Source organism: Octopus sinensis, linkage group LG2 (assembly GCF_006345805.1).
Source record: "Octopus sinensis linkage group LG2, ASM634580v1, whole genome shotgun sequence".
Taxonomy (NCBI): Eukaryota; Metazoa; Mollusca; class Cephalopoda; order Octopoda; family Octopodidae; genus Octopus; species Octopus sinensis.
The window spans coordinates 87,469,651-87,493,052 of NC_042998.1; the positions used below are offsets into that span (position 1 = coordinate 87,469,651).

The 23,402-nt window shown below is 36.6% G+C and overlaps 1 protein-coding gene and 1 non-coding gene across 2 annotated transcripts; one reads left to right on the top strand and one right to left on the bottom strand.

Moving 5' to 3' along the window:
* Window positions 1–1,725: 1,725 nt before the first annotated feature.
* Window positions 1,726–1,798, bottom strand: Trnar-acg. Its single transcript has one exon. It is a non-coding gene; the product is annotated as a tRNA-Arg (tRNA).
* A 319-nt stretch (window positions 1,799–2,117) lies between these two features.
* Window positions 2,118–22,192, top strand: LOC115232448 (splicing factor YJU2). Its single transcript, XM_029802328.2, has 7 exons — window positions 2,118–2,284; window positions 4,123–4,223; window positions 6,257–6,401; window positions 7,418–7,552; window positions 9,370–9,551; window positions 12,305–12,443; window positions 21,359–22,192. The coding sequence occupies exons 1-7, from the start codon at window positions 2,261–2,263 to the stop codon at window positions 21,677–21,679; spliced, it is 1,047 nt and encodes a 348-aa protein (XP_029658188.1). The 5' UTR covers window positions 2,118–2,260; the 3' UTR covers window positions 21,680–22,192.
* Window positions 22,193–23,402: the final 1,210 nt, after the last annotated feature.

A 23,402-nucleotide genomic window follows, 5' to 3' on the forward strand; every position in this document is an offset into this window, starting at 1 on the left:
TATCTTTTACTCTTAGCATTTTTGAGAAAAACTTATATTTACGAAGTAATTTCACGTTAAAGTAGTCCTGTTTCAGTAATTTCAACCTATCAATGACGCGTATTCAGCTGAATAAAATTACTGCCGTTGTTTGTCAACAACAACTATCGGGGGTGTATTTTCGTTTGTCACTGTTATTTACGACATCGTTCGTGCGTTTGTACTGGTTTTAGCTTTAAGGTTTTAGGGTTAGGGCTAGAGTTTTAGGGTTAAGAGTAAAAGATGTTTTATATGACACATTCTACCAGTGTCCGAAGTTTGAAAGTGTTTAGTTACAAAAAATTATTTTAAAAATCTTTATGTCGAAAGGTAAAGATCCGAATTCACAAATACTTATTGCTTATTAAAAAAAGTTTGTAGGTTACAAAATAAAAGTTACGTTTTGGATACGAGTCCTCGCGCGCGTAAGGACAAGTGCTTTTGTGACTTAAAATGCAACAGACGTTAATGTATATACGCTTCTGTTGAGAGCTCGAGATGTCAAGATGGGGAGTCGAAGTTGCATTTCTTAACTTTATTAAATAAATACTTTCTTATTTCTTTATTGCCCACAAGGGACAAACAAGGACAGACAAAGGGATTATGTCGATTACATCGACCCCAGTGCGTAACTGGTACATAATTTATCGACCCCGAAAGGATGAAAGGCAAAGTCGACCTCGGCGGAATTTGAACTCAGAACGTAGCAGCAGACGAAATACCGCAAAGCATTTCGCTCGGCGTGCTAACGTTTCTGCCAGCTCGCTGCCTTAATTAAATAAATACTTTCTATTTGGAAAACGAAGCAATAGACGTTATTTTTCAGAAAACGAACACTCTAAGAAGGAAATGATTTGATGACCAAAAATATCCAATTAAAACACGGTCAAGTAATTTATCCGTTTTCTGTTCCGTTCGTGTAACCGGGTCATGTGACGGAGTACATTCCAATCGGCGCTAAAATTCAAGTTGTGATAATTGTGACTGAACAAAACGAAATGCTAGCTTGTACATATGAACGACAGTCGTATGTCTGCCTGTGTATGTTTCTCCTAGTTAAGAGAAACACAATAAGTGTATATAAGTGAGGACAAAAGAAGCCTGAGTATAGTGAAGGATTAACGCTGAGTGTAAAGCTCCTTGGAACGGGCTGGCGGTCTAGTTTCGATTCCCTGTTTAGCCCTTTCTTAATGTTTGTGCTACTATTCCTTCCAGGATAGGCATAAACTAAAATAATTTTATATTTTACCATTCCAGTTAATATGAGGCTTTGTGTTTATTTAAAATATATCGGTCAAGAGGTGGGCACATACCCTGGCGGAATCGGTGGAGCATCGGCCGATATTTAGTCACCTCCCTTTATTCGTTTGTGTTGACGATAATGAATTGGCAGTCTCTCTAACGCAGTATCTAGTGGCGGCCCGTTAATTGCTTTTTATTTTCGGGTGTCCATTAATTAGTAAAAAATTAGAACGGATTTGTATTCCCCTGATGTAGTTGTGAATGGAATAATAATAGTAGCCAGGACTGTCACCTTTTTGAGGCTGATAAAATAAAATGATGTGGTTGAAGTATTGGTCTACGATCTAACATGTACTTTTGCATGGGCACAGTTTTCTGGCTGAAAAAAAAATTTAAAAGATAATCCATTCAGTGTCAGAATTTCAAAACTTTGAAAATTAAAGAACATTGAAGTAAAAATTAATGCGAGCTCACCAGGATTCGAACCTGGAATCTTCTGATCCGTAGTCAGACGCGTTATCCATTGCGCCACGAGCCCTAACCGATGGTTTGGACTCACAATATACAATATATTATTTAAAATTTTCTCAATGTTATTTAAGAGTTAATGTTTTAAAAAGTATAGTCGAATCATTTTTAAAATTTGCGTATGTCATAGTATTGTAAAATTACGTAGACTGTGTATCCTTTATTTAACTTTCAACTTCATTCTGAACTTAAGTACTTAACTTACGATCGTTCGTTGAAATTCTAACACACTTTCTTCATTTTAATTTAGCATGATGCAGATACAGTCTTACCCTGGCAATTTGATAGCTATTAAAAATTGATGTGCTTTCCGAATATAATTGCTGCATCCCTTTCAATCGAAAGCTGTAAAATTATTTTATAAAACATGTTTATTCATAAGGAACTATTACTTGTCGTCACCGCCGGAAGTACTTTCTGACAATTGTTTTTACTGCAAGTTGTTTTGGAGTTCTTGTAAAAACATTTAACAATGTCTGAGAGAAAGGTTTTAAACGTAAGTTGCATTTTAATGTATATATGTAAATTGATCTGTGTGTTTTAAATGTAAGTTTTGTTTTAATTTATGTGAATTGATTTGTTTTTACTTCCAGTAATTGCGTTTGTATTATTTTGATTTCTAAAGAAAACCCATCCTACTTCATTTGCATAGACTGCTGTGCACATTTTATGAAAATGAGACTACCATGCACACATAAAAAACAAAAACTAGTTAAAATATCTTCTTAGTATATAATGGTGGCAAGTTTTACATCATCTGAAAAGTTATTAGTTGAACTATTAGTCCTCTTACATTAGACCCCAACAAACACCCATAAAGTAAATGCATCTATCTGGGCCACGATCGTGGCCTATCGACCTGTGCCTGACGGCCACGATCGTGGCCTGTCGCGCTTTATGTGTTAATAAAGATATAAAAATACTAGTTACTAAACTCTCCTTCATCTTTGTCTTATTTACACCGATAATTTGGTGTCGCACACACGTTTGCATTCTTTTATATTTTTATTACTTTCACTCATTGGACTGCGACCATGCTAAGGCACTACTTTTACTAGTTCTGTTGTTCGTATTGATACAATACTTATTTCAGTTTGAAATTATTTTATCGAGGTACTAAGTAACATTTGGATTCTGTCTCAGAATCCAGAAGTAATGAGAGGTAATCAAAACAATTGAGTAATTTAGAAATGGGTATTCCTAAACTGCTAAGTTGTGGGACGTAAAAGGGCACTCACACACAGAGTTTCAGCCTGTCTCAAGGTATTGACCAGTACGAGGTTATAGTAAAATACAGTTGCCCAAGGTATCACAGAAGGGGAGTGATCGGTAGTTCTATGTTGTTCAGAAGTAAACTTTTTAAACACATAGTTATGTGTTTCTTCATATTATCTTATTTCCCAACAGCAAAGTGTAAGTGATCTAGAATAGAATTCCTCCAAGGACCTAAAACTTTGTCATCTTTAAGTTTCAGATCCAGTAAATACCTCTGTACCGATCAGATGTTGGTCAATTGTAAAACATACTAAAATACCTCTTATAGATCCGGGACTACATTGACGCTACATATATCCCAAGAAGTATTCTTGTTGATTGATAAAGACCCACTACCACTATGCTATGCACATTCTCTTTCTTCTATATTCTTACAACTATGGCTCCTGCTCCTCTGCTTTTAGAAGCCTCATATCACTTCTGTTCAAGACTTCACATTCACTCACCTCCTATCATCATCTAAAGTGCTTCACACCCACATACCTCTATTAATACCATCCTATCCTTAACTGTAGTTCTAAGCAACTTCGTCTCTGTCCATGTTTTCTTTTTTTTTTACTCCTGTTCATCCCTGGCTGAGTATACTTCTGATCCAAGATGCTCCAAACATGAACATTCCATCGTATTTTGGGCGGTGTACCTAGAACCATATGCAATATGTCCTTATCTTTTCAAGATGGCAGTGCATGATATGAGGGAGACTTAGTTGCTACTTCTTTTGGATTATTCAACAATGTATCTGCTCCCTTTCTCTTATAGACTTCAACTTGAAGTAGCAAAAGTTTAACCTCGACTGTAATAATCTTACCTGTCTGGGATGACCTGCAGAGGTCATGGGTGTTACTGTTCCCTTGATTAAAAAGGAAAACATCTTTTCGCAGATGATATCCCATTGGGATGGCAGTAGACAAAATGTATGAGTAATAAACTGGAATGAATGTATTCTGTTATATTTCTTTTATCACATGCACACACAGTGATCTATAGTTATTTGAAATTAATTATATTCCACAGAATTACAATATCTAAAACAATTGCTATTTTCTATTTATATTTCAGAAATACTATCCACCGGATTTCGATCCCTCAAAGATCCCCAAGTTACGGTTGCCCAGAAATAGGCAATACAGCATTCGTATTATGGCTCCATTTAATATGAGGTAATTATTAAGTCAGATATGAAAATGGAAGATGAATTGAAAGAAAGGAATATTTGATAAGCAAAATGTTTTCATAAAAAATGGTTTAAAGTAATATTGTAAAAATATTAGTCATTTTAATGTATCTTTTATATTTCAGTTATTTCTATCATTGGACTGTGGCCATGCTGGGGTACCACTTAGAATAAATCAATCCCAGTACTTCTTTTGTTTTTGAAGACTTACATTCTATCAGTCTCTTGCTGAACTGCTTAGTTGTGGGGACATAACCAAACCAACATCAGTTTTTAAGCAGTGTGGAGACAGGCACAAAAATACATGCACACACAGAGAGAGGCTTCCACACAGTTTTCAGCTCCCAAATTACTTACAATTTTGGTCAGCCCAGAGCTATGATAGAAGACACTTGTCCAAGGTACTGCACATTGGGACTGAACCTAAAATGTTGTGGTTGTAAAGCAAGGTTCTTAACCATACAGCCATGCCTGTTCCTATAAAAATATTTGCTAAGTACTTAGGTGTTTAAAATGTGTTAAAAGAAGATGCCTTTATCTGACTGAAATATTGATTTGTGTCTGATGTTATTCAATTATTAGAAACCTTTTAGTCTGTCATGAGTGTCTAGAAAAGATACTTCATTGAGTTTGTAACTATAAGGAGTGTAAGAAACAGAAATATTCCAATTAAAATAAAAACAGACTTCTGTTCTGTTGGTTTGGCTATGGTGAGGATTCAGTTGTTCAATCAACTGAACAACCTGCTCATAGAATTAGCCTGTAAATGGCTGAGTATTCCATAGATGCGTATATACTATTAACATAATCTGTAAGTAGAATTAGCTTGCCACAGTGTGTGACAAGGCTGTACCTTTTGAATTACTCGTATGATCCATTTGACTGCTTCTACACTGTTTCCATCTACTCAGTTTCACTCAAAAGACTTGGTGTGACCTGAAGCAATGGTAAAAGACACTTGCCCAAGATTCCACGCAGTGAAATTGAACCCAGGAACTCATGATTGTGATGCAAACTTCTTTTTACTACTTGGCTATGTTGTGTCCATCCATATAAAATAACACTGATGTGATTTAGCAGACACTGATTCTACTTGCAGACACTTTCCTGTTTGTTTTCCCTGCTGGTATAGGTTATATAGTTCTGATGAGCCATAGGAATACTTTAAGTTTCAATTTCGACTTTGGCATGATTTCTATGACCAAATGCCCTTCCAAAAACCAACCACTTTACAGAGTAGACTTTTTTTTCTAGTGGCACTGGCACTAGTGAGGTCACCAGGTAACTCACAAGAGGTCCCTCATAACTGAGTGGAAGGTGTAGTAGAGAGAGTATAATTGGCAAAAGTATGATAGAGGGACAGGAACAGGTGCCATTTAAAAAGTTATTGCAGTTTAGGTTGTGTAATTTTTTTTTTTTTTTAGTGAGACAACTTCAGGAGTTGGGAAGTCAGCTTCCAAACCACATAACTATACCTGTGCCTATTGCCACATCTGAAAAACCCACAGAAGTGATAGTGTGTTAAGAGAAGGGACTTGTACAACTCATACTGATACAGACAAACAGATGTAAACTAATGGTAACGATGATAATGAAGAATATCGAGAAACTTGTGGATAAGAATTCATTTTATCATTTCATAATTTGAGATTAAGATGTTTGATGGTGGTTTCTGGATTAATGCCATGAAATGAAAAGTCATATGTTATGGTCATCTGAATAAAGATTATGGGAATGAATTGAATTTTTAATGTGTGTTTTGTGTGTTTTGAAGATCAGCCAGGAAATTACATTAATAAATTTTATATATCCCTTGAAATGAGTAATGTTGTTGATGAAAATTAGGATGAGTTTGACAAACTATCTTGGCTTATCTAGGTGAAGAATTTTTTCTTATTGCTAATTTAATCGTCATTTAGTTTTTGCTTGAAGAAGCTTAAACTTTTCATTCTTTTTTGTTGAAACTGTTTTTTTATCGAATTATTGCATTGCTTGGCCTGTATTTCATTTTATTCTTAGATGTAATACTTGTGGTGAATATGTTTACAAGGGAAAGAAATTTAATTCTCGTAAAGAAACTGTAGAAAATGAAGACTATTTGGGTTTAAAGATTTTCCGATTCTACATCAAATGTCCACGTTGCGTTTCTGAGATTGCTTTCAAGGTAAGGATTTTTTAAGAAGGATCTGCCTTCTCTTCCTATTTTGAAATCATTTTAATCTAACCTAGTGACTTTCATATAAATAACACAATATGTTGTTAAATGTGATATTAAATGTGAAATTGCAATGTCTAATTAGATTAGTTGTGTGTTGGCTTATGAGCAGAAGTTTTGGGAATTCATATATTGGCATTTGCATTATGTTTTGTCTTTGGCAAAGCACAGAATTGTCCAGATATTAAAATTAAATAAAATGAGGAAGATTATAATTTGGAGCACAAGAATTATTTGAACCAACAGAGTAGTTTGGTACGTGACTGAAAAATAACGAGTTGTCAAGACAAATTTTCATCTGATTATTTGTTTAAACATACCTACTGAAATTATTGAAATGTAGACTGGCTCCAAAAGGGGTCTAACATAGCCAGTAATGTATGTCAGTGGGTAGCAGGTATTTAGAATGCAGGTAAACTGCAGGAGCTGGTTAAATTGGCACTCCTAGAGATATAATGTTCAGATGAAATCACCTGGCTTGTATACTAAAGGTGTGATATTACATGCACAAGATGAACTACCAAACAAGTGGAAAGATGGAATTATATTCTAGAAATTCTGTAATAATATAATCATTATTTGTTAATGTTTTGTGGAAAGTAGGTATCTTTTAATCAATGTAATACCACTCAGTACCTTAAATTGGTACAAAACTTAATTGAAATACTTAAATTAATGATTTATATATAGATGAATAAATTTAACATTTATGAATTAACTAGAACTGCTTTCAATGTAATGCTTAATATTTTAGTTTATGGATGAAAACCATTTAAACAGAAAATGTTTAAAATGTACAAATAAATTGAACATAAGCTGTAGGTAAAAAAACAGAGAAGACTTATGGTGACTGGAAAATTTACAAGATTAGAAGCAGTTGTTGAATATTAATCTGATAATGCCTTTTTTTGATTGAGTAATTATTCAAAGATTTATTTCATGTATAATTTTTATCTTGTCATTAGACTGACTTGAAAAACACTGATTACACCTTGGAAGCTGGAGCTACAAGAAATTTTGAAGCTGCCAAATTGGCAGAACAAATGGAGGAACGGTCTCGTAAAGAGAAAGAAGAGGAGGAAATGAATAACCCAATGAAGGTTAGTTGTATTTCATATATATTTATTTTCTTTGAGCATATTACTTATAAGAAATTACCATCTGATCTCTTAGTTCTGTGAGCTTAGAGATTGTGCAGTGTTTAAAATTCATCAAGCCATCTAAAGATATGTAACTGTTTTTTTTTTTTTTTGAAAACTATCCCATAGCTATATGGATGGTTAAGAAGTTCACTGTTTGGCACCTCAGGTAAGTATTTTCTGATATAGCCCCAGGCCAACCAGAACCTTGCAAGTGGATTTAGTTGGCAGAAAACTGAAGAAGTCCATTGTGTGTGTATGTCTCCTTAACTTGACATTGTGTGCTGGTTGTTAGCAAGCATCTTCATCTTACAAGCAGTATTGTTTCTTTGTTAGCTTCTGCGAAAATATGTTAGGTCGTTATCCTGTTCATGTTCAAAAGACCAGAGACAAGTTTACTTTGCTTGGAAATAGTTAAAAGTTGATAACAAGATGCCCATCCCGCCATAGAAAATCTGCTTCAACTAATGGTTTTAAATGATGATGATGATTCCAAGCCATATGTTTGTATAGGGAAGGTTAGAAATGCATTTGTAGTGATATAATGTGCAGCTGATGAAGTGAAGTCAGTAAAAGATGGAACTGGGTGTTGTGGCATGAAAGATGTTATCATTGGTACCAACTTTGCAAACATTTGCTTGGAATCAATGAAGGAGCCTCTGTATAGTTGCTGAAATAGTTGCCAATCTCCAGCTTATTACATCTTACCATCTTTCATCATCATCTTCGTCGTTTAACATCAGCTTTCCATGGGTTGGACGGTTTGACTAAGGATTGGCAAGCCAAAAGGCTGCACTAGGCTCCAATCCGATCTGGCAAAGTTTCTACAGCTGGATGTAGTGAGTGCACAAGGGCTAGTCAGGCGGTACTGGCATCGACCACGCTTGAATGGTGATATTCACGCGCCTCTGGCATGGGGGCCAGTCAGGTAGCACTGGCAACAATCATGCTCGAGTTGGGGTTTTTTATATGCCACCAGCATGGGACCAGTCAAGTGGCACTGGCATCGACCACGCTCGAATGGTGCTTTTTATGTGCCACTAGGCACAGTGATAGAAATAGTCTATTTATAAAAATGACTTTTTCATCTTAATTGATAAGTAATAAAGATGAATTGGTCATATCTAGAATGTCTTTCATCATGGCTCAAAGTCTCTTTGATCGGGGTTGAGCTGGGGTTAAACAACACCATTCATTATCCTTTGTTGGTTGCAAGCTTACAAAACATGAAATGGTATTTGTTATTGAAACAGTTAACAAGGTGTTGTCAGGGCAGTGGATTGGCAGAATGCCTTCTGATTATTTGTGTTTTGAGTTCAAATCCCATCAAAGTCAACTTTTATTTCGTCCTTTCAAAGTTGACAAAATATAACACCAGTCTAGTACTGAGTTTGATGGTATCAACCAACTGCCACCACCTAAAATTGCCGGCTTTGTGCCTATATTAGAAACAGTTATGTTTTTGTTATTAGCCTAGAATAGATAATAAAGCAATACTGTTTGCAGAAAGATATAAAAACTGTGTTGATAAATGAGAGTAGATTGATAAATGTCCTTTTTTTAAAATCTAAATTGCGAAGTGTTTTATAGTTGGATGATTATCTTACTTTTAGCCATTTAACCTTAAAGTAAGAGTTGAACTTTTACTTTTCAAGTAAATAAAACTCATTTGCTACTTTTTTCTATCCTTATGTATCTTGTTTAAGTAAAGATATGGTAGTAGTAGCATGTGGGTTTTATTTTCTTTTAAGAACAATCTCTAAAATCTTGTATCTCAGGTACTGGAAAACAGAACGAAAGCCAGTCGACAAGAAATGGAGCAAATTGATGCTTTAGAAGAATTGAGAGACTTGAATAACCGACATGCCACTGTTGACCATGAAACCATGTTGAAGTTGCATGCTGCTTATGAAGAACAATTAGCTAAACTACAAGATGAAGAGGATGAAAACCTTGTAAAGTAAGATAATTCCACTCTTTGTGTTACTCGTTTTATTTCGACAGTAATACTGCCTATATCTCTTGAATAATTTTTAATGAAGCTATAATTTATTGATATTATTAAGTAGAAGTTATTGAGTAGTTATATACATTTATATATACATGCATGAATGCGTACATAAGTACATATATTTGTTCAGTCATTTAATGACAGTTTGACCCAGCTCCACATTACTAAAGGTTTTGTAGGCACTGATGTGTATCTTTTTCCTTGGATACACTCAGAGTTAAGAAAATGTAAAGATGGGCTTCTGTTGATCAGTTCATAAAAACATTGGCAGAACAGTGATGTTATTTGATTTTATATATGCTCCACATATAAATATATGCACAGTCTGTTAGTGTCAAGTAGTTAGTGATCTGCAAAGGTTCAGTAAACTTAGATGATGATGTTCCATGTGGTGAGGTAATCTGCCTAGTGGTGTAAAGCTATATTTCAGTTGTGTCAAGCATAGGTGAGTAGTATAGTTTTAGCTGGGTGAAGGCAGGCCATGATAATAATGTGTTATAGGGAATTAATCTCACTATGAGCAAACAGGATTAATTCCACCTCTCTGTTGGTATAAAGTAGCTGGAGGTGTTTACATAGCTAATATGTATGTGTAGTGGTGACATTGGAGGAATAGACAATGAAAGTTTTGGAGATGTTTGGCTGTGCAAGAGCTTTGTGGACTTAAGGAATAAAAGTAGGCAGGTGTAGATGCTTTCTCATGAGAAGTACAGTCTCATGAGAGACTCCAGGACTAAGGAAATTATTTCCCCAACATCACTTGGAACATCTTTGACTGAGCTTCTCTTTACTTACTTGAAGTCCATAATTGCCAATTACTGCCTTTGGGAAAAACTGCAGATATGACCACAGCCTACTTTATCCATTAATAGGAAAGTGATCTATCCTATTGTTATCACCAAAGATACATTCTGTTCATGAACTTCAAATTATTGGCAACTAATAACACTGAAAGATTACTTTAGCCCAAACTGATTCATGCACAATTGTAGGATATGCAATTTCTGCAGTAGAATTGAACCTAGAGCCTAGAAAGACAGATTGGTGTTCCTACATACATGTGAGGAATCTTGTGAGAACTGGCTGCCTTGGTATAAAGCAGCTGGACGTGTTTTCATATCTAATATGTATTTGTTGTGGTGACATTGGTGGAATAGACAAGGAAAGTTTTGGAGATATTTGGCTGTTCGAGAGCTTTGTGGAGTTAGGAAATAAAAGTAGGCAGAAGGTATAGATGCTTTATCATGAGAAGTACAACTTATAGAGCTATTGTAAGTTGTAGCCACAGATACAATATCGTAGCTGTGGCCAGTGCCCTCGACTGGCTCCTGTGCAGGTGGCATGTAAAAAGCACCATCGAACGTAGTCGATGTCAGGTCCACCTAACTGGCTTCCGTGCTAGTGGCATGTAAAAAGTACCATCCAAATGTGGCTGATGCTAGTACCCACTGACTGGCTTCTGTGCCGGTGGCATGTAAAAAGCACTATCTGAACACAATCGACGCCAAGACAGCCTGACTGGTTCCTGTGCCAGTGGCATGTAAAAAGCACCATCCAAACATGGCTGATGCCAGTACCTCATGACTGGCCCCCGTACTAGTGGCACATAAAAGCACTATCCGAACATGATTGATACCAGGCCCGCCTGACTGGCTTTCGTGCTGGTGGCACGTAAAAAGCATCCACTACACTCTCTGAGTGGTTGGTGTTAGGAAAGGCATCTAGCTGTAGAAACATTGCCAGATCAGATTGGAGCCTGTTGCAGCCACCGGCTCTCCAGACCTCAATCAAACCGTTCAACCCATGCCAGCATGGAAAACTGACGTTAAACCACAATGATGAGGATTATGTAGTAAAAGAGTAATGATAATAGAATTTTTTAAAGTTGGTAATTGATAAAAAGGAAAAGTTGTAATTTGGGAGAGCTTACAGGCTGTAATGTTGTTTTAAAGTACCATTTATTTTACAGATAGTAGTCTTGCAGTAGTGAGTAAAAACCATCTTATCAGTGGAGGCTGGGGATGTATTTTTAGGTGTAGTAAGTTGCATTCATTGTTTGTATTGCTGTAGACCAGCTATATATGAACAAGTTGGAAAATTAGGGGATGGGGTCCGGTTATGTGAGGGTTATGAATATTTCAAAGAGATTGAATTTGGTCATCTGTTTAGCTGTGGAAGATGGATGAGAAGTGAAGCACACTTACTGGGTATTAAAGCATGAAACTCCAAGTAGCTTGGAGTGTCACCTTATTTGAAGTGTCACCTGGTCTGGTGTTATGCAATATGTAGATGTGTTGTGGGTAGATGTATTTAGGCAGTGATTGGATGATTCAGTAGGTGCCAAAATAGTGAGTGTTTGCAGTAAAGTAGAGAATTGGCCCATTGATACTAATGTGTTACATCTCACTGTGTGGCACTTATGACAAGTATTATCTTCTATAGCCTCAGGCTGACAAAGCAACGCCTCATGAGTGAAACTGGAAATTTGTTGATGGAAACTGTGCAGAAGTTCATATGTGTGTGTGTGTGTGTGTGTGTGTGTCTATGTATATGTGTGCACATGTGTGTGAGTGTGTGTTTGAACTTGAACCTTTAGTTCCATGTGTTCACATTGGATTGTTTCAGCAATGGTGATGTTATGTTTGTTAATATAGGAGCTGAATGTTAGATGATGATGATGATTATCTCATGTCTTCTTTCAGATCAATTTTCAATAATCACAATAGTGATTATATTAAACGGCTAGAAGATGAAGATGAAGATGAAGGTGAAGTTCCTAATGTAGAACCTTCATCTTCCAACAAGGCACATTTTGGGGAATTACTCACTGAACATATTAAGGTAAGATAATTTCATGGTTTATTTTCTTCTTTTCACACTATATGAAGTTCTCTTTTATAACATGTATTTGGCAACCATCCTTACTATCACCAATTCCTTTCAAAACTCATTAAGTATCCACTGAAACTTCATCAGCAATTGTGCTCTCCACTAGGAAGAGAGATTTACAATATGTTATTATCTATGAAATGATTGTTTCAAATTATGGCACAAGGCCAGCAATTGTAGTGGGAATGGCATAGTTGATTATACCAACTCCATTATTCAACTAGTACTTTATTTTATTGACCTTGAAAGGATGAGATGCAAAGCTGACCTTAGCTGGTTTTGAATTCAGTCTGTAATGAGCCGGAGGAAATGCTTCTAAGCATTTTGTCTGACATGTTAACAATCCTGCCATCTCACTGCAATCCCATGAAGTAATCCTTTCTATCATAGGCACAAAGCTTGAAATCTTTGGGAGGGGCTTGAGGATTACATCAAACACTGCTTAACTGGCACTTATTTCAACCCTGAAAGGATGAAAGGCAAGGTTTGACCACAGCAGAATTTGAACTCAGAACATAAAGCTATGAAATAATGAACATGCTTATTCACTGTACAATTAGCTTTCTTTTACTGCAAAAAAACAAATGCATATACATTCATTCATTCATTTTTATTCTTATTATTCCATGCGGGCATGGCTGTGTGGTTAGGGAGCTTGCTTTCTAGCTACATGGTTTCGGGTTCAGTCCCACTGCGTGGCACTTTGGGTAGGTGTCTTCCACTATAGCCCCGAGCTGACCGGAGCTTTGTGATTGAATTCGGTAGGTGAAAGTTACTGCCGTGTGTGTATATGTGCGTGTAGGTGCTTGTGCCTCTCCGAAAGAGAGAGAGAGGGGGTTTGTATGGATTAGGTGAATATATAATTGAGACCTCTTCCCTGCACTATTTAATTGAATGTATGAGTAACTAGCACACATACTTTGTCAGATATTTTCAGCATCTTGCCAACTACCTTTGATTGGCTTGCTGCCTTCCTTGCTTCGATATTCTACATGATCGTTTTCACTGTGAAACAGTCAACCTTAATTTCTGGTCTTCTTATTGGATCTACATGAATTAACCACTCTTTTCTATACAAATTCTCATTTACCAATGCCTGTAGCATAGTTTCCATGCTTCTTCAGCATAGATGAAGATGAGTGCATGTTTTGCTAAAAGACAATCTGACAGGCTCAGGTATGGTTATGCTTCCAAGTGTCTTCTACTATAGTCCCAGTTTGATCAAAGCATTGTGAGTGGATTTGGTAGATATAAATATATATATGTACGTGTGTGTGTGTATGTGTGCACCTATGCTTGACTTCATGTGATGATTTAACATGAGCATCATTGTCATACAAGTGATGTTGTTTGTTTCCACTCTTCCATGAAACACAGCCTGACCATGAAGAAATATTACTTTGTTTGGAAACAGGTGAAAGTTTGTAGTAGTGAGGGAATCCTATTGTAGAAAATTTGCCTCAAGGAATCCCATCTGACCCATGCAAGCATGGAAAAGTGGACTTTAAAACGATGATGATGATGATTTATGCTCGCATACTGTTTCATAATTTTGAGCAACTCCTGCCTCCGATCCTCACTGTATAGAACGTTGATGACAAGACTCTTTTGGCTATCACTCTTACTAGATATACCTAACATTTGTCTCCTCTTCAAGTCACCTGATACCATACCTTTCATCCACTTCTTGTTTAAAAGACTGTATGATGAAGTTAAAATAATAGACAGAGAACACCACTGGAAAATACGAAAACTAAAAGAGGCAGCACATATGCTTGGACACAATAACCTCCTAAGCAGGTATGTGTAGAATATGACAACCAGTATTAAGGAAGGCTACAAAATATTAGGTTTATAAGCCCTGAAATTCACTCTATAATTGCTGATGGGCATATAGTGTAATGGTTAACAGCACAGGCTACTAACCCAAGATTCCGAGTTCAATTCTATAATTAATAATAATAATTTCGTTATTGCTCATAGGGGGCTAAACATAGAGGGGACAAACAAGGACAGACAAAGGGATTAAGTCGATTACATTGACCCCAGTGTGTAACTGGTACTTATTTAATTGACTCTGAAAGGCTGAAAGGCAAAGTCAACCTTGGCGGAATTTGAACTCAGAATGTAACAGCAGATGAAATGCCATTAAGCATTTCATCCGGTGTGCTAATGATTCTGCCAGCTCACCACTATAATAATAATAATAAATAATAATAACATCAGCAAAAATTACCTTTAGAATGAGAACTCAGGGTTGGGTTCAAAATTCCACCAGGACACCTGATGAAAGCGGGAGAGTATTTTCCAGTGGTGTTCTCTGTCTAGTCGTAAAATGGTAACAACAAACAAGATGAGGACACATATCCATCCAATGTAAATAATGTACCGGACTGCCTTGTTTCATGGTAGATGCTGCATCATTGCATCATTGAAGATGCACTCTGATTTTGGAAATGTAATTCTAGGAAAAGATTTTGATATACTGATCAAAGTCTCATGCACATGATTGGTCAGTGCCCTGTGGGCACATGCTAAATGCCAGCTGTCTGGCAAAATTCGTGGAGAAACCAGTAGAATGCTCAGGATAAAATCATCAGACAATGATTAGACAATATTGAACTACTTCATATTTAAATGTGAGACATTTATGTCTCCTTTAGATGAGGGAGATAATTTACTGGACTGAAAATGGCTTTTCTGGTGGTGAATGTACAAAGTTATAGGCACTCAAGTGTCAACAAACAAAAAATTCCTGTTGAGATAGGAAGGTAAGCTTTTGCAATTTCTGAATAGATGGTGCTACTGCACCTCGGCCACTAGTAACTAAATAGCACAGCAACAAGGGTAGTGTAGTGTAACTGCTGTAGAATTTAAAAAAAAACCCAATTTTTTATATACTAGGTAATTGTATTTATATCAACAACATATTAGATAAATCAAATGTATTATTGTACAAAATATACTTGCAATTGCTAAGTAGTGAGATAGGGGCTGATTTCAGTCAAACCATTGTAACACCTTCCCCAGTTACCTTTTGGAAGACTCACAGTAATTTTCAAAGTATTTTCTTTTGCAAAAAACTGTGTTTTCCAGACTGCAAAATACAGTAATTTTACATACAATTTACATTTCTTTTATTTGCTTGCTTATTTCATGTAATGAAGCGGTGCAAATGATCTCCCTTGATATATAAACTAATTCTTAACTCTTAAGTACTGTATTTGATGGCATAAAAGATGCATGGGTATTTTAGATGCATCTCAACTTCAACAGCACATATTCCAGGAAAAATGGTTTTACTGCATTAAACCATGTAATTTAGGACTGATTTTGCATGTAGGACCAAGGGGTATATTTCTGAGACATTTTTTTGAGAATGATGATTTTTTTTTTTTTGCGGAAAGTGCATCGTGCATGACATCAAATATGGTAATTTAGTCTACACTTAAACTGAACCGTTATAAATTTCTCTATGGCACATTTTGTCATAAATTGCAGCTGCTTGTAAAGTGTTCTTCTCATTTACCATTTCTCATAGTATATTTTCATGCTTCTTGTCAGCATCAATAAGTGTGTGTGTGTGTGTGTGTCCTTGCTTTATAATACTGACAAGTTTCTTACATTTGATCACTCCATCTTGCTTGATATATCTAATGGCTGTCTTTTCCTTTAGCCATCAGATATCATTCCTTGTTTCCATTTTCCTCAATTCTTTCCAAGTTTGTCTCTTAGATTTTATGACTCCGTGATGCCCTGTATTAGAGGAGCGGGATATGTCATTCTGCTCTGATGCCATTCATAGAGTTCATTGGTGGCTCACTGTTGGATGCTTTGCAAGAGCATCATATTATCCTCTATGTCGCTTATGCTCCATCTATAAATAATATACATCATTATTTAAATATATACATTTAGTGTGTCCAATAATTACTTTAGGAAGATTTTGAAAAATTGAAAACTATACATTGCCTACATTACTACTTAAAAAATATTTTGTTGTTAAAAAATAATTACTAATAATTGCTACTTTAGAGTTAACTGTGTGGTAGTAAGCTGGTTGTTTAGTTGAATTGAAAAAGAAAAAATAGAAGTTAGAATTTGGCATAAGGAAGGGCATCCAGCTGTAGAAACATTACTAGATCAGATTGAGCCTGGTGCAGCCTTCTGGTTCACCAGTCCTCAGTCAAACCATCCAACCCATGCCAGAAAGCAGGCGTTAATTGACAATAATGACGATGATGATGATAACATCAGATGTAAGCATTTTTCAATGCATCCAATTCACATTACAGACAAAGAGATATAAAAGCTGTTAAAAAAAAGACCCCTTGTGAGTGATGGATTCCTAGTTTTTATTAGAATATTTGTTTAGGAGAAGAATGGTACTCTGATGTAAAATCTGAGGAACAAGAGCAGTTTCCCATGCAAGTTTCTCTATTTTATGCCTCTAGCATTTCTAATGGAAATAAAAAGCTGATACAGCACCAGTGTTGTCATAGGTGTTTTCATTAGAACACATACAACCAGCAGGAGATTTAGGGGTAGACCAAGTGCAAGTTGGTTGGTTGAATAATGTCCACAGTTCCAATTAGTCTTTGAGATCCTGTTGGATAGTGTAATAATGGTTGCATCTGATAGGACTTTATGGAAGAGGTGCCTAAGGACTCTATTACAACAATCCTCCTTGGAATAGTGGGTAGTGAAAATGGACAGATTGATGGATGGGCATACAGCCAGAGCAAGTATTTTAAGACATTCTGTCTGATGTTTTATCAAGAATTCCTGGTATTTCATCATCATCATCGTTTAACATCCATTTTCAATGCTGGCATGGTTTGGATGGTTTGACTGAGGTCTGGAGAGCCAGTGGCTGCACCAGGCTCCAATCTGATCTGGCAATGTTTCTATAGCTGGATGCCCTTCCTAATGCCAACCACTCTGAGAGTGTAGTGGGTGTTTTTTATGTGCCACCGGCATAGGAGCCAGTTGGTGGGGGCCTGGCATTGATCACGTTTGGATAGTACTTTTTACGTGCCAGTCAGGGAGTACTGGCATCAGCCATGTTTGGATGGTGCTTTTTACGTGCTACTGGCACAGGAGCCAGCCAGGTTGACCTGACATCCACCATGTTTGGATGGTGCTTTTTATGTGCTACCGGCATGGAAGCCAGTCAGGGGACACTGGCATTAACCACATTTGGATGATGCTTTTTATGTGCCACTGGAACAGGAGCCAGTCAGAGGGCACGGGCCACAGCTACGATTTTGGTTTTACTTGATTCGAGAGGTCTTCTCAAGCATATCATATTTCCTGATGCTGCAAAGGTACTCTTAAATGGACCAGACATGCAACACTGGCGATGGCCATGACTGCGATCTCACTTTAGTTGGTGAGTTTTCTCAATCACCACATATCTCCAAAGGTCTCCATCTTCTGTCATTGCCTTTGTAAGGCCCAATGTTTGATGGTCATGCTTCACCAGCTCTTGTCTTCCTGGGTCTACCTCTTCCACAGGTAGGGTGTGGCACTTCCTCATACAGCTGTCCTCATCCATATGTAACACATAACCATACCAGCACAGTTGTCTCTCTTGCACACTACATCTGATGCTTCTTATGTCCAACTTTTCTCTCAGGGCACTTTCACTCTCTTGTGTATGCACAATGACATTACACATCCAGCAGATCATACTAGCTTCATTTCTTTCAAGCCTGCTCATGTCCTCAGCTGTGTAGCATCGCAGTTTGCACACATCCATCATACAGTCTAACTTTCACCCTGAGCAAGAGGCCCTTAGTTGCCAACGGAGGTAGGAGCTCCCTGAACTATTCTTACTGTAGTTGCTACACTCTCAAAGCAACTACCCCACTACAGACTTGATTGCCTAGGTTGCGGAAGCTATTAACTACTTCTAGTTTCTTCCCCTGGCTTGTGATGGAATCTGTTTTCTGTACATCTTAGTGTTTATTGCCCCTGTGCATCTGCCACACACAAAAACTGTCTTCCTGGTTAACTTTCCTTTGATATTGCTGCACCTTTTATGTGTCCATAGCTTACACTGGGTACATCGTATGGAGTTTCTACCCACACCTTTTCTACAGATTGAGTAGGGCCATCTACGTGGAGGGGTTTGTGATTTGTCAGCTCTCCTACTTAAGATTTTAGATTTTGCTAGGTTAACCCTAAGGCCCTTCGATTCTTGCTCTTGCTTCCACACCCTAAACTTCGTCTCTAGTTCTGGCAGTGACTTGGCTGTTAGAGCAAGGTCATCAGTATAGAGGAACTCCCAAGGGCAGCTGTCTTGAATTCTTCTGTTATTGCCTGGAGGACTATTATTAGTATGTTGATTATTTTGATTCAGCCTTTGAGGTTAGGATTTATAATTATGTTAGAATTTTGATGAGGATTATGGTTTCTTTTTTTGTTTATTCTTGATATGGTTATATATTGTTTTTGGTTTATGTGGGTGGTTTATTGGTGATATTTATATATATTATTAGTTTAATACCTAAATTGATTTTTTTTCTAAAGGGTTAATTATATATATATATATTAATTGGGCTTATTGCATTTTTCTTAATGAAGTTTTTATATATTCATATTCAGATGTGGGTATGCTACATATAAAAATAATGGCGATTAAATTTATGATTTTGGGTACATCTAGATTAGTGACAAGAAGATGGGGCTGAGGACTGATCCTTGGTGAACACCTACTTCTACTCAGAATTCTTCACTATACTTGTTCCTAACCCTCACCTTACTGAAAGCATCCCTGTACAGGGCTTGTACAGTTTTTACTAACCACTCGTCTATCACCAGTTTCCGCATTGACCACCAGATGAGGGATCGGGGGACCCTGTCAAAGGCTTTTTCCAAGTCAACAAAAGCCAAGTACAGAGGTTTATCTTTTGGCTAAGTATTTCTCCTGCAGTTGCCTTACCAGAAATATAGCATCAGTGGTGCTTCTGCCTGGCACAAAACCAAACTGCATCTCATCTAGGCTAACTCTCTCCCTAATTAGTTGGGCTATGACCCTCCCTGTAACTTTCATCACCTGATCCAATAATTTGATACCCGCTGTAGTTATTTCTATCTGAAGCATCACCTTTACCTATGTAGCAGTTGACTATGATGCTGCTACACCAGTCATTGGGTATGACTCCTTCATGAACTACCTGTTTATTCAAGATGTTTGTGTTCTTTTTAGAGATAATGAACTCAGTTGTTTTATGTCAGTATTCAATTAATAGTAAGAACTATAAAGTTAGCGGTAGGCTTCTGGAAAATGGAGTTTGTTTTCTTGGTTTTCTTATTGTTAATTATTTACTTCCTATAATTAAAGAGTCAATTACCTTTTGATTTATATATAGTTGAATAATACATCTATTTTTAAATTAGAAAATATATTTGTTTTTATCAAGTTAGTTGGGTAATACATAGCTTCAAAACAGTATTGATAATGACTTTATTTGGATACAAGGCTTTAAAGAAAGGAAAATGAAAATGTGCAGCATCCATGCCATTTTTGTGTGGCTAAAATGTTTGCTTCCCATTTGCATAGCTTTGGGTTTGTCCCACTGTGTAGCCCCTTAGGTAAGTGTTTTCTACTATAACCCTCAGTCAATCAAAGCCTTGTGAGTGGATATGGTTGACAGAAACTGCAAAAAGACTGTTGTATGTGTGTGGTGAGGTGTATGTATGCATATGTTTGTGTCTCATCTTGATATTGCATGATAATTGTAAAGGAGTATCACCATTGTGCAAGTGGTGTCATTTGTTTCCTATCTTCCATGAAAAAATATCAGGCCAGGGGAAATATTAACTTGCTTGATGAGAAACAGATGATGGTTGGTAACAGGAAGGGCATCTGGCCGTAGAAAATCTGTCTCAGGAATTTCCATCTGATCTATGTAAACATGGAAAAGTAGACTTAAATTCATGAGGATGAGAATGATAATGAATTTATCGGTTTCTTGGTTTGGCACCACCACCTAACACTTCGATACATTTAGTGGAGTTGCCTGTTTTAAGCTTTCAAGTCCAGGCATCAAGATCAAAGAGAACTTCCTTCCACCAGTTTCAGAGGACTTGAAAAATGTCGTTGGCACCACCTTCCACCTCTAAGTCATAAAAAAAAAACAGTTGGAGGGCATTATTTAAATGGTTTGTTAGTTTGTTGCAGTGATTTCATTTGAAATATTCAAATACTTTTAGAGTTACATAGTATAGTAGTATATTTTGGCACTGAATCATCCAGAGATCAACGAGTTTATTATCTCCATGAAATTGTTGATGATATAAAACAGTGGGCAATAAAAACAACAACAAAAATCTCTAAAAAATGTTTTTGAGAGTCTTAAAAATATCAAAACTAGTTTATAGGTTGAGGCGTGGTTGTATATATAGTTTGGAAGTCTGTTTTCCAGTTACTAGGGTTTAGGGTTTAGTCCACCTATATGGCATCTTCCACTAAAGCGTTGTGCTGACCAAAGCCTTGTGAGTGGATCTGGTTTGAAGAAACTGAAAGAAGCCCATTGTATATATATATGTGTGTGTTTATGCTTGTGTCTTCTTGTCTTGACATGGTGTGACAGTAGTGAGTGTCAGTGTCATGCAAGAGCTGTGTCACTTGTTTTCAGCCTTCTTTGAAAATATGTCTGGTTGTGTAGAAATATTTCTTTGCTTGGCAATAAGCAAAGGTTGATGACAGGAAGGGCATGTAGCTATAGAAAATATGTCTTTATGATTTCCATCTGATACATGCAAACAAGGAAAAATGATGATGGTTCTACTTGTCTTTAATTAATGTTTAATAATTGATTTCTGTGTTTCTAATTCTTTTTCTTTTCTCCTTTTTACAGGATGATGCTGTTGTACAGAAGAAACGCGTTTGGAATCAGAGTGTAGGTTTACTCTCTTCAAAGTCTCTGTCTTCCCTGGTTAAGAAGAAAAAGGGTTCTGAAACTGTTACAGATGAGAGCAGTGAGACATGCAAAAAGAATTCAACTGATACAAAATGTAAAACAGAAACTAACGCAAAAAGTAAATCATGTGACAAGACAGATGAGCCAACAAATGACAATTCCACAAAGACTTCAAAAGTCCAAAAGAATGGAACTGCACCAGTATCATCAGCTCTTAGTTTGCTTGGAAACTATTCTGATTCTGACAGTGATAGTTAAAGAGAAAAAGAAAGAAAAGAAATTTTCTTTATAAAGTATAAAATATGTTTGTTATTATTAATGCAGGAGTGTTATCAGACATGGTAGTGTGTCAAACTAAAAATTCATTATAATTTTGTCCCTAGGTTCTGGGTTTAGATCTTACAAGGATGAACTTTGCTTTTCAACCCTCTCAGGTTGATGATGTAAGTACTAGTAATATGATGGGGGAGATTCAATTGGCTACAAAAGAAATCCTCCTATGATTTTAATGTTGACGCATCAGAGAATGAAAGAACAGCTTGTGCTACATTCTTGACAATGATAGCACCCATCACTTACAAGAGATCTTCTTTTTGTATCAGTTCACTTTATGTCACTAAAATTCTTATCAAAAGAATGTGATTGTGTTGTCACACAATGTTTTTTCTCTATATCAGAAGTCAATTTATTAATTTTTATGTTAAATGTTCAAATATTTTATTCTAAAACCAGTGTTTTTTTTTCTTTTTTCAATATGATTATTGAAATATCTGTATTCTTCTTTCTTTTTCACTCCCAAAATTGACCAACTGACTGAAATGTTAGGGTAGCGGATAGGATGCTTTGTGGAATTTGATCTGATTGTCAGTATTTCTGAGTTCAAATTGTGCCAATGCCAACCTTGCCATTCATATTTTCAGAGGCAACAAAAAGGGACTTATCCAGGACAGTGGATTGATGGAACTGTTAAGTGGTCAAGTAAGATCCCTTGTGGGTCTCTTCTGGTCATTTGTACTTTGACAACAAGACTTGCAATGAGACTAGCACCAACCTTCACCAATAAGAATATGGAAACATGAGTCAGCTGTTAAATACTGAAAGTTAGGATTGAGCCTGATACTTTTAGATCTTCAGTCTAATGCTCTTTCAACTGAACTATTTCAGCTGTTGTGTGAATCAACAAACACAAATTATAGGGCAAGAAAAGTAGTAAGATTTTATTTAATATATGCTGGTTCCATGTTAAAAGCACTGGTTCCATATAAAAAAAGTACTCATCCTGGTGCCATGTTAAAAGTACTGGTGCTGAAGCCACATAAAAATCAACCTGTACACTCTGTAAAGTGGTTGGTGCTACGAAGGGCATCCATCTGTAGAAGCTATGCCAGAATAAACAATGGGGCCTTGTGTGGCCTCCAGCCTTACCAACTCTGGTCAAGCCATCCAACTCCTGTCTGCATGGGGACTGGATATTAAATGATAATGATATGGATTGTACAATATATTTTTGTGTTGCTGTATTTCCAAAGACATAATAAATAACTGCGCACTGTGTAATCCTTTCACTGCTGTTTTTACATCCACCTTTTCCATGCTGTCATGGGTTAGATGAGTCTTCATTAGGTAGTATTCTATTGCTGGATGCTTTTCATGTTGCCATATGAAATGTCCAGTATGTGTTTAACTAACTGCCACTCCATCAGTTACGACGAATGTTTTAGTTGATTCGATCAGTAGAATAACCTACTTGTGGAATTAATGTGCAATTGGTCGAGTACTCCACAAAGATGCATACCCTTAATGTATTCTCAGGGAGATTCAGTGTGATACAGAATGTGATAAGGTTGGCCTTTTAAAATACAGGTTCTGTTCATCATCATCATCATCATCATCGTTTAACTTCCGCTTTCTATGCTGGCATGGGTTGGATGGTTTGACTAAGGCTGCACCAGGCTCCAATCTCCAAGGTTTCTATAGCTGG